Here is a 12908-nt window from a genome sequence, read left to right on the forward strand (position 1 = left end):
ATCCTCTGAGGATCATGATTGTTTTTTAAACACTGACAAAGCTGATGCAGTAACATGGTGGGCGCAGCCAGCTCATGTCTGTGAGAACTGATTAATCCAACAGAATAGGCTTTTCAGAAGAGACAGGCACTGAAATGGAGTGTTCAGACATGTTCTCGTCAACATCCAGAAGAAAAGTAAGAAACCTAAAAATAAACAGAAGATGGGACCCTTAAATGACAATCTGCAATGTAGAAAAAAAATAAACAGCCGTCAAATATGTACGTGCGTCTGTGTTGGACAAATGCTTACCGCTAAGACAGCGCTGGGCTGTAGTTTATTATAGGGGGTGAACTTCACCTTGACAGGCTTCCCAGCCAAACGCTCTTTGTGTCTCCTGCTGTTCATGTGCTAAAAAGGGACAGGTATAAACAGAACAGTGATTCAGTCAGGACAGCTCTGACTAACACACCACAACAAATCGGGTTGTTTTTCCCTGTAGAATACAAAGAATAGGCATTTTACATTTTGAGTTTCGGTTACAATGGTCAGCAGTAAAATGTTCATGTCATCACCTTTGGTTAAACTCATACCTGCTTCAGTTGTGTCTCTGAGTTGACGGACACCTGGCACATCTCACAATGAAACGGCTGGCTGGATACACCCACAACCGCTCTGGTCTTGCTGCCCAATCGCTGCTTAATTCGGCAGGTGGGCCTGGGCGATGATGTCATCTTGACCCTGCGTTGGGGCTGGCTGCTGTTCTGACCATCAAGCATCTGTTTGTGCTTAGAGCCTGATTTAGCCAAACACAGAGAAGAGGGAAACCAGATGTCAGAATCACAGGAAACATAAACTATTACAATGGAAACTTCCTCTAACTTTTCCATGTCACTTAAGTATCATCAGTAGTGTTATAGTACACACCGCTACAGTGAGCCTCCAACTGGGAGCTGGAATTGACCGTCACTTTGCATGTGGGACAGTGGAGTTGCTGTTTTTTGTTGCTCTTGACCTCCTTAGCCTCCTCCACCTTCACCACCTCCTCCTCCTCACCTCCTGTGGAGCTTCCCTGAGGGTCAGGGTGTGCAGCTGAACTGGTGGTCGGGCTGTCCCTCTCTGCAGGTGGACCATCTGAAGGTAGATCAGACAGTTGAGGGCCAGGCGAGATTTGTGGGGACAACTGAGGAGAGCCAACTGAAGGAGAGTCTGTGGATGCCGGCTGCGAGGAAGGAGCAGGTGTCAGCGAGCTCCACTGGCCTTTTTCTGGTTGCTGCTGTGCAGGTTGGGAAGTACTTGGGCCTGTGGACAGATGAATTAACACAAAGGTTGCACTATGAGCTCATTGTTATTTGCAATATGATCATTTAGAAAGTGTAATAAGTAAGAACGAATTCTCAAAACAAATCAGGGGCAACATATCACCAGAATAACAGCTAACTGCTGCTAACTGTAGTTACTGTTAGCAAGTTATTGCTCAGCTGTGCAGATAACAATCCAGACTGGTGGCTTTCTATCAAAATGGACTGGGTCTAGCTAGTTAGCATGTTAATTTAAACATTTTTGATTTCAATCTTTGTGCCCTCGTCATCAGCAGAAACAAGCTGTACACATACACGTTGTATACCAAACAGTTATTATTTATTTACACACCCAGCAGTTGAGGAACAACATTAACATTCATATGGAGAAATATTTGTGGCCAGATGAATGTAAGTTTCCTATTCACTCTCTTTAAGCTCTGTTTTTTGTCTCCACCAGTTTTGGGCACAACTATCTGCCTCTTGAGCCGCTAGATTCTCCTCTTTGTTCACCATATTTTTGATATCTTTGTCAGTCTGTTGTTTGGACCCGAATCACTGAAAACTGCTGTGCCTGAAAAAGTTAACAACATAAGAGCAATTCGAGTGAACCAAAACAGCACAGCTTTGAGCCAAAAAACACCAGAACAATGAGCTGAAAGATGCTAAAAGGCTGCTGGGGACTGCAGAGTCAGGTGATACATCTCAGTGGGTGTATGACTATGAGCAGCACCTCTCACATACAGTTTTATGACAGGAAAATTAAAATGGGTTTTTAAAATCAACTGATGTGACTGTTAGTGAGCTCAGCATCTACAATTAATTTTCCACTTGTACATACTTTGTGAGTCTTTCTATGAAACATACACTGAGTAGGTTTATCAAGCGCTTACATACCGCTCATAAATGCCAGAAGTAAATGGTACAATTAAAAATTACTTATCTTTAGATATTCAAACATATTAACTAATGCATTTATAACCAATTCCACGTAGCTTTTCTCTGAATGTAACAGTATTTCTATCTTTGTGATTACCAGTGGCATTTTCACTGGTACATTTTGTGTGTGTGTGTGTGTGTGTGTGTGTGTGTGTGTGTGTGTGTGTGTGTGTGTGTGTGTGTGTGTGTGTGTGTGTACCTCTTAACCTGTGTGACAGGCTACAGCATACAACTGCCTGTACAGGTACAAATAGTACAAGTTGTTATGAATTGAAAAGAATTCAGCTGCCACGTTCGATAAGCTCGTAACAATGAATGTGCCATTTGCAATATGAGAAAAATCACACCACAGCAGTAGTTATACAAGACCGCAACAATACATGAATTCTACATAATCAAGGTCTACATATATTTCTATCATGTAACCTTGTTTTATGCTACTTACTTCCCTTTTCTGCTCTACCCTCGCTCTTTAATTTCCATATCTTTTCCCTCTTCTTTTCAGCCCTCTCAATCATCCTTCCTCCGTCTCGCTGTCTTTTATTCTCTCGCTCTGTCACCATCAATCAACAACCATGGTAACGGCTGAATGTAACAAGCTTATCATTGTGTGGTTAGAGGGAAATTGATAGGCGCTGGAACAAAATGAGAGGGGGGAAATCAATATAGTAAAAGAAAGCTAGACATAGTATAGAAAGGAAAATGGTGATTTTTTTTTCCTTTTGAGTTGAGCAGAATAAAAAACGCTGAGTGACAAATGACTGAAAGGTAGCAAAGGTGTTACTCTTACAGCAGCTCTTTTTGTAGGCGAGGCTGCTGAAGAACCACTAGCTATAATATTAAGAATACATAAAGGATACAGGGGAATATGAGTGATTTTTAACAAACTAAAGTGCAGTTTATGAAAATAACAGAAAGTCATGCTGAATTTAAAAGGCTGTTATCAGTGTTTCAGTGACAGCAGATCATGTGCACAAGGACGCCAAGGACAGACCCCAGCACATCTTCATTTCTATGAACGTAACTGTGGCACCTTATGCACAAAAGGGTGGCATAAAGTGCATTATAAATTGGTTGGCCTTCAGCTGATACCTGGTCCTCAACACAACTTTAAAACCCAGTTTTCACAAAAACGCCCACACCTGACCCTGAGATATCTCATCTGCTCGTAATGTACTTTGTGCACCTCTTCTTCCACAAACGTGCCAAGTCATTTTGTTCAGCACTTTAGTATCTTGACTTCTCTTTAGAGCTGAAACTATTAGTCAGAGAAAAGATGATTAATTGTCAACAATTTTGTTAATAAATTAATTATTTGGCTCTTAAATGAAGCAAAAGTAACAAATATTTTCTTTATTGCTGCTGGGGACATATCTGCCTGACTCACTAGTAATGGGGGTTGTACATTGAGAGCAACAACTCCCATGATACAACATGACTTCACAACATCATCAAACAACGTTTTTTGTCTTATTTAGTTGTTGTGGCTAGCATTAGCCACTGCTGATGGCTACTGCAACCTCATCACTATTTTAACTGCCGTTTAGTCTGATTTTGACAGGAAAACATACACTCTCTGACATGTACATTGGCAAAGCGTCATCACATTTCATAATAAAACAGCAAACTTTAAGTGGGAGTTGTGTTTAGCCACAACCAAAATCAAAATGAGAGAAAGCAATACCACCACCATGCCTCTTCAGATAGCATCTCTTTTTAAGAGCTTTAAGGCTTCTCATCTTGCAGAATGTCTTTGCTTGATGAGAGTAATTACCTATCTGACAGGGCCAATGATAGCAGGACAGGTAATAGCTGGTAATTAGCCAGCTGAGTGGCAGCTACCAAGCCTTAGTGCTTACGTCTCACCAATTACCTCTAATTACTCAGAGGGTGAAGTGACGGGTGCCTTTAAAAAAAGAAAGATTTATACCTGTTATGTCTTTCAAATGTGAATCTGTTGGCATCGTTCCTCCTCCTATCATCGCCCTCTCTCTGTCTCTCTCTTTTCCTGTTGTCGATGGTCCGTTCTTCTGCCGGTTCCTCTGATTCTCCAAGGCCTTTAGCTTGCGAGCATGTTTATGACCTTTGTAGTGGGCTTCCGCCTGGGTCTGACCACGACACACACGCAAATATGCACACATGAGCAGAAATTCAGTGTACAGTTTATGAACAGAATCTCTTGACATGATTAAATTAGTGAAGAACAGCATGAAATCAGTAAACTGTAATCTTTCCATCTGCTCCATCTCTTTGGCTTCACATGCTTCCATGGAGTTGGGGAGAAATTACGCGATTGAGCAACTGACTCGAAGGAAGAGTCACATCACCATTTTGATCATCATCATCGTCGTCATCACGGTTGTGCACAAATGAGCATCAGTCGGACTCGTGGCATCTCATGAGCTCACTGGCTCATCTTTGCACTGATATGTTCTGACACAAAATGGCCCGTGTCCGTTATACTGCAACACAAAATGACCTCTGTGCCTTCCTCTGTGAGAGAAAACACATTTGTGGCAGCGCGACAACAGATGCATGCTGATTTGTGATCCCAAAATGGCTCTGGATGGCTGTAGATAAAGCGAGATGTGCTCTACAGAGTAAGATCAGCTTCCAGCATGTAGAAGTGCATCAGCAGAGCAACCAAAGTGAAATCCATTTATCTGGAAAACCAGATACACAATAAAAGGTGTAGATTTGTGAGCACGACTTAGCTCTAGGAAAAGCAATAAACTATATTATTTAATTCATCATTAGAACGAAACATATCTACATGACATGCTACATAGCCTGCATGTTTAATATTTAAATTAGTAAAATACATACGAGAGATGGTTGAAAGCCCAGGAAGAAGTTGGTGAGCAAAATGTGGATGAAGACTTCAATTAAAGGTCCCATATTCTGCTCATTTTCAGGTTCACTTTCACTTCCCTTTATTATGTTTGACAATTTACTAGAAAATTCTTACATGCTTTAATGTTAATATAATACATTACTATATGATACTGCATTGCTGCAGCACTTCTATTCACCCTCTATCTGAATGCTCTGTTTTAGTGCACATCTCAAAGGCCCAGTCTGCCTCTGATTGGTCAGCTCTCATAGGCCTGAGCAGACACCAGCCACTGTGCTTTTGGATCAGCTCTGCAGCTGTTTGTTTAAACACACCTTACTGTGGGCAGAGAGCATAGCCACATGGTGGCCATTTTCCTCTTACGTCACGCTCAGGCTGATGTCTTTCTGCTGTGTTTCAGGTTGCAAGTCATATAAAAGCATGTCTCAGGGAAGTTAATGGGTTATCCAATATGTTTTATCTTGTATCATGTCCCGACTTGTTATCCTGAATACAGCAGTGCAATAATTGAGCTTGCTACCTTGAGTGTAACGTCAGAGAAAAATGGCCGCCCTGTGAGTATGGTTTATTGCTGAGGCTGTTGACAGTATTGTTGTGACATCACAACCTTACAGACGTTCTGCACAGTTTCTAAAAATTGTCAATTCTCCATGATAGTTATCACAGTAGTTTAATTTTACACACATCCTGCATTTAAACAGTCTTCTTTGTCATTTAATTCTAAATACAAATATGAACTCTTTTACAGATGAAGAAATGCACTGGGTTGGTGTTCTTCAGTCCTGGTCCTGGCCCCCCTCACCCTGCATCTCTTAGATTTTACCTGCTCCAGCACACCTGAATCAAATGAATGGGTCTTTGTCAGGCTTCAGCAGAGCTTGATGACGAGTTGATCATTTGAACGAGGTGTGTTGAAGCAGGGTTACATAACAGGATCAGGACTGAGACACCTTGTATTCGGGTAAATAGATCTTTCTCACAGCAGACATTTTGAACAGTCATTGTAGGAGAAGCCCAGGTGTTGCTAATGATTTTAACAGTGGCTCAATTCCATTCAAGTGTCCCAGAAGGCAGGTCAGTGTGATAAATACCAGGACAGTGAAAGTGAAGCTAAATTAAATTCCATAATTAATTTTATTAATTACACCTGCGTTTTTCCTACTGATTGTCTTAGATGAAAAAAGGCAACCTACTCTCTGAAGGTGCAAAGTGAAAATAGCTTCAACAACTTGAGAAAAGTATCCATGACACCAAGAGAACAGAACAAGCAGGAGTCATAAAAGATAAGTGTGGTGATATTTTATATTTTTCTCATTAATGAAATAATCCCACGAACACACCAAAACCAATGATTAATCTATTTTAATAATAAGTAGTGTCTCTGTAGCTAAAGCTGAACGTGTCTAATTCCTCTAATGCTGCTCAGATACCATTAAAAATAGATGAATGAGCCACACTGTTCCTTCTTTACAATGAACGTGGGCACTGTAATTTAATTTTTAATAATCCCACATACACTGAAATGTGTATAAATTCCAGTGTATTAATTAAGTGCCATTTGTGCTGTTTTCTTCAGTTCAGTTATATGTTTCCTGTAAAAACAAGCACTAGGGAGAAACCTATATTTTGGCCAAAAGGGTTCAATGTGTGTCAGAGAATATGGAGGCTAGTTTGATGACAGCGATAAAGAACTTGAGGTGGTTTTCTTTCCTGGCGCTGAGTCCTCAAACGGATGGCTAATTACCTAATATTTTCATGGGATTTTTCAACAATAAGGAAAATATAAGACATAACCAGCCTTATCCTTTAAGAGCACACATTTTTTGCAACACTAGTGCTTTTTCTGTATAAGAAAGACACAAGTGCGCTCCTTAAATCAACAGCGAGTCTGAGGTCAAGTGTCTCGCTTCACACAAGGCCGTTAGATAATTTGTCATCGCTCAAATTATCCATACCAGTATCCAGGCACACATTATACACGGCAAAGCCTCTGAGCTCAGTGTGCGGAGGTCTTCTTTTAGCGACTGTGTGCATTGTTAGAGTGGTGAAGGGTAACGAGTCCCCCGCCCCCGATCAACACTTCGCATAAAGCTTGGGCTGCTACACAAACAGAAAGGGTACCACCGTGGGGTCAGAAATGCAGGGCTGAGCAAAGGGTATACGAGCCCTTTGGCTACGTTGAATGTCAGTGGACACTAACCATTCAGCGTGATTTCCAACTGAGTCAGAGGGATGAATCTGCTCCTGTCTGCATACTACCAGAGTAGTATGAGTTCACTATGTTCCACCATAGTAACTTACAGAGAGAATAACATGTAGAGTCAGCGTCCTAGGACAGCAGAACAAAGATCCTGATCCGGAGACCGTCATGACTGCTGGATTCAAGCAGCTTTATGCATTCTCACACCACTGATGCCCAAACTCCTCGTACACAGTGAGCAACAACTGTCCTCCACAGAAGGGCAGCACAATTAGAATATCACGTGTTATCTTTCAGGCTTGACTCTTTCATGCTTTTTCAGTGAGTTTAACAGCCTTAAAGGAATAACTTGAAAATCTTCAAGTCTCTTCTTCTTTTATACTCTCCAGTTATCTGTATTGTAGATTACATTTCCACAGTCATCAGTCTTTGTCTTCATACTGAACAAACATGAGATCAACTGTCTGTGTTGTGTGTTTGTGTTAAGCGACTGGCTCAAAGGTACATAACTCCTGCCTAACTTCATAACTATTTTTTAAAAGAAAAGGGCTTTTTTTAATTGCTTATATTTAGTATAAACATTATTATTGCTGTCCTCCATAGCCCTGTGTGAAAACAAGGTAAATGTTTCAAATAACTACTACAATCCAGCATGATGTAACAACTGTTTTTTTTTTTTAATCCTTTTTGTATCAAACAAGATGTGGATTGAGGCGTGTTGAACTTTAAATGACACAAATCTGTGTGTCCAATATAAAAAAAAAAAAACAAATATATACCAATGACTGTGGAAATGAAACCTACTGCATATAAAACACAAGCTATGAGTATAAGATATCAAAAGACTTGCGATTCAGAACTATTCCTTTAGTCAATTTTCCTTCCTTTAGTCAAGTGCAAATTCCAGCCGCTCACTGCGACCCCCTGCTGGGGCCTGGTACCTGCCTGTAACCCGGCATCCAACTCCTGGGTCAACCAGAACTCTCAGCTCAGCTGCAGGCGACACAGAGGGGAGGAGGAGAGAGCCTGTTAGCTAGAAAACTCCCGACAACATCACTGTATGTCCAAAAGTACAGAGCTGAGAGAGAGAAAATGGTGTGGTGCGGTAAGGCAGTTAGAGTGGTATAATGGACTCGCTCCAATGTCCTGCTTCCTTCAAGTTCCACAGTTCACACAAAGAAGAGTCATTGTCATTCCACCAGGTTCCTCCTAACAATATAAATGCAAATATGTATAAATGAACTCCATAGGAATGGGAGCCAAATGAATATGAATGGGGAGGTGTGATAAGGAGGAAAGAAGCAATGGAACTAGCTGACTGGCTTCCTTTTAGGAACCTACTGGTTGATTAAAAAATGGAAGCGGTCTAAATATACTGATTGGACTGATAAGAGGAATAGCTTGTGTGAAATGTGATGCAAATATTTGGGCGCTTGACTCAAAATAATCAGCAGATGAGCTTTAGATGACAGTTCATGAGACAACAAAGTGTTGTTTGAGTTATAAAGTACGGTACGTTTAGAAATGCAAACATCAAGAGGGTCAGAGGAGACTGACTGAGGAAAGTGAGATAATGTTGATTTAAAGCTCCTGTCATAAAATGCAAACCGGGTGATGTGATTTGACTAATGAGTACATTCTGCAGGAAACAGATAAGCACTTAGTGGTCAAAGTTTGTTTTTTTTTTTCTCCCTGCAGCCTTCCTTTGAGCTGTTGTTCTATCAAGTTTACCTCGAGGAAAGAAACTGGGATTCTGGGGAAAATGACTGAATAATAATTTGACTTACAGTGGAGTTGAATCGCAAGTGACAGATGTTACAGGAGATGATGGGCTTCTTCTTGGGTGGAGCTACACCAAAGGTGTGGTTGATCACTGCCTTCTGCACTGGGTCCATCTACGACAAGAAACATGGCCAAACACACACCACATTAACAAACGTGTTAGTCCAGTTTCATGTTTTCTCTCTGCAACCTTAGAGTATAATGCTCAGAGGATGCAAACAAGCTATTTCAGTGAAGCAGTTACACGACGATGACTTAAACCGTGAGAGAAAATACTGTAAGACAGTTTGAGTTCAGTCCTCATATGCTGTCATCTCTCAGACTAATAAAGCCAATGGAGCCAATGAAGGACTTGTACATAAAAATGTCATTACTCATGATATCCACCATCTCATAAACATGTGTCACAATGTATGCAGAGCATTTTCAGCTGTTAGAAAATGATTGTGACTGCCAGTGGTGGAAAAATTCCTTCAACATTTTACCTAAGTTAATGTACAAGTTGGCCTCAAATGTAATTAAAGGAGACCTATATGTTTTTGTTTTTTCTCGTCATTAGTCCCGCCTTTAATTCTCTGACTTTGTGACATCACACAATGTCACAGTGTCCCATATTTGCATTATTTATGCCTAGCGACTAGTTTGGCACATAAGAATTGATTTAGCACAGCTGCTCTGCTGTTGGTAGCAGTGCTGGCTCAGGCATGTGTGAGCTGACCAATCATAGGAGACTGGGTATTATGGAGGGGCCATCAAGAAACAGGAGCTAAAACAGATTGTTTCAGACAGAGTGAGGAAGATACAGAGCTGCAGCACTGGACAATATGAGAAAACTGATGTGAATATTGAGCACTAAAGATAAATGTATAGTAAATAAATGTTCAGATAAATGTATATGAGTAAAAAGTACAATATTTTCCACAGAAATGTAGTGGGGTAGAAGTGTAAAGTAGCAGGAAATTGATACTACTTAGTTATTTCCTGTCAATCATTTACTTTTATTCAAGGAATGCTGAGTGGCGCTGAGTAATCAAAACTTTAATCAGTTAAACACTTATCGTAGATCCTGTCAGTCCTAAACTGATTCATACTGAAGGTAAATCGCTTCCGATAACTGCTAACTCACTGCACCTGGTGTTCAGCCATAACAGTCTTTTGAATAAAAAACAGTGCAGTTCAATTTGTTGTAACGTTGTGTTTATACTGCACTCAAATAGACTTTAATTGTTCTTATCTTCTCATTGATAAGTAGTCCCTGAATGAGCACTCTACTACCACCAGCCATCATCAGTCATTTACAAGTTGTCAGTGCTTGTTCGTGTGATAGTGAAGTGTTAATAATGATTGTAAGCTGTTAGTTTTGTTTTAGAATAAAATATGAACACATTACAATTCTGACTTCACACATTTTAAATAAGCCCTCTTCTGTTTTTTTGTACTCCCTACAGGGCAGCTGTGTTGGATACAGTCATATTTTTAGCGTCGAGTGTCAGGCAGGAATCTTCTCCCAGCCTCCCACATGCTGGATGACATTTTGCGTGTTCCTCTGACTCATTAAGGTTTAAAGCTACTTGTAGACCACTAAGGTCTGCTGCTTCAGATCCAGACAAAACATGTTTGAGAAGCTTTATATTTGGGTTTATGTCTCAGCAATATTTTTTTTACCACTTATTGGAGTCAAGTTATATTAAGATAATTATATTACTTATTTGAGGAATTTCACTTTGCGCCCTGGGAAATAGTGATTAACATTGCGCACAATTCTTTATCATTATATAGACAAAAATATTATCTATTAATCATTTCAATAACTGAGTTGGAGCCATAGTTCAGGTTGACAGCAGCTTGTGTTGCAGATAACACAAGCAATTACTTTTCCATTTTGTGATTCAAAATGCTTGCAATGCAATAGTTTAGCTTCTCTTTGTCTTTCTAAAATATATGCAATTCTGCTGCCAAGTTGACACTATCCAAGTTGTGGATGATATCTGCTCCTATAACAGATCAAGGATTTAAAGGATTGTGAGGGCCAAATGATAATAAATACATGAGGAACAAATATGTAGCTGCATCAGCTTTTAGGGTAACTCCAGGTAAATGCTGATTGTTATCACTTTTTATAATCTGAGCTTTAGTTTTGTCGCAGTTTCCTTTTTGACTACACTTCTTCTTAACATGTCATTTGAGGCTGTCTGGGCTTTGATTTGTATTGGGCAAGTTTTGAACACAGAGCATACTCACACAGACTAATGTTAGCCTAGTTATCTAGTCAACCTTGACAAGCTATGGGCCGTGAATCAACCCCATCAACCAAATAAGTGGACTTACCGTAAGTAACTGGCCAGAATGATGGTCTGTTCTAATGAAGCCTTAATTGGACTCAAAATTTGTTCAAAGCCATCACAAATCTCACGTGATGTTAGAAATGATGCCTGACCCCAAGTGGACCTGACGGCAGCAACTGACCCACTTAATCAAGTCCAACTTAACTTAATACAGGATCTCAGATCTTAATTTATTTTTTTTTTATACAAATCTTAGACATATATTTATATATTTTTATTAGAAATTCCACCAGCAAAGCAGTGACAGGAAATAAGGGGAGAAAAACATTTACTGTGACAACCTGCTGTTTGTTTGGTATCCTTGGGATCTGGACAAACCCAAAGTGAGTATGAGATGCACCGAAGAGGTTAAACCAGTTTTTAACCAAGTCTGATGTTACCAAAACACTTGACAATCTTTCCCCGTTTTAGGAGAAGAGATTTTATCATTGTGATTGGGGCTGCAAAACAAAAATGTGACATCATACCGTGTTGAAATTGGGGAAGAGGCTGAGTGGCGAGGAGCTGTTGACCCTGAGCGGCAGGAAGTGCTCCAGCTGGGCATGAGTCTGCGGCTGGAGGGGTCGACCCGGCAGAGGCAGGGAGCCCAGGAGTGGGTGGACCTGGCTCTGGGAGAGGGCACCTACAGCAGGGATGATCACATTTGAGTAAACACATCTCATTGCTACAACTGTTTCCTTTAAGTCCTGTGAGGATTTACATATTTGACACACTTGTAGATTATTAGAGATCCTTTTTCAGCTGAGGCCAACAAAGCTGCACATCCTTATACACACACAGGGATGAAGACGGAGTCTGACATCAAGACCCAATCCCACAGTTAATGATTCACTCTGTAAAGCCTTAATGACTTCAGTAATAGCAGGGGATAAATGATGAGAGGCTTTGTTCGGCCTTTTCCTGCTTTACAAGTCCATAGTTTATCTTGACGAATGACTCTGGCCTTTCAACACAGAGTGGTAATGTTCCTCAAATCCTGCAAATGGTCAGTCAACATAAAGACGAATGAATTGTAGGGAGTATTTAAGGCATAATGTGACCGATAGCACAAACATATATATTTGTTAGCATTTCACTTCTCACCAATTTTCTGTCTTCTTGCATATTTTACCTCCAGTGTTTGTGCTGATGAACCCCTACAGCAATTTCACCATCATTCCGTGCCATTCCAAATGATCTCTCATCTAATCAAGCTTAATTTTGGTTGACCCAAATGCTTTCAGACTGCTCACGCTTTAAAGAGCATCACAGCACTGACCTTTGTCTAGACCCAAAGTAAACATTAGCGCACATTAAAATGCACAGTTCTCTTACATAAGCACGGTGGTTACAAGATGTTTGTAATGCTGGTATGCTGAGAAAGTCCTGATGTTTGTTACATTGAAAGGTCACATGTAAATGACAGAATACAAGTCAAATGTATCATTTAATCAATTTAATTTAATGTTCAAATCAAATGTACAACAAGTGATGTTTGTCTTTCATAGCAGTAGTTCCTTTAGACAGCC

General features: G+C 40.3%; 1 protein-coding gene across 3 annotated transcripts in view; it reads right to left on the reverse strand.

Annotated features, from left to right (window-relative positions):
* LOC119010167 (zinc finger protein 385B-like) overlaps window positions 1-12908 on the reverse strand; it is a 73774-nt gene that overhangs the window by 1423 nt on the left and 59443 nt on the right. For 2 of the 3 annotated variants that reach the window (XM_037082095.1, XM_037082096.1), the window contains exons 3-8: window positions 11868-12022; window positions 9061-9168; window positions 4150-4327; window positions 907-1281; window positions 573-775; window positions 292-390 (exon numbers count right to left, since the gene is read on the reverse strand). In XM_037082095.1, coding sequence (XP_036937990.1) covers window positions 292-390; window positions 573-775; window positions 907-1281; window positions 4150-4327; window positions 9061-9168; window positions 11868-12022 — 1118 coding nt within the window. The remainder of the gene's footprint in view (window positions 1-291; window positions 391-572; window positions 776-906; window positions 1282-4149; window positions 4328-9060; window positions 9169-11867; window positions 12023-12908) is intronic. The other variant, XM_037082097.1, reaches the window with a different exon arrangement.

This window comes from Acanthopagrus latus, chromosome 20 (assembly GCF_904848185.1).
Source record: "Acanthopagrus latus isolate v.2019 chromosome 20, fAcaLat1.1, whole genome shotgun sequence".
Taxonomy (NCBI): Eukaryota; Metazoa; Chordata; class Actinopteri; order Spariformes; family Sparidae; genus Acanthopagrus; species Acanthopagrus latus.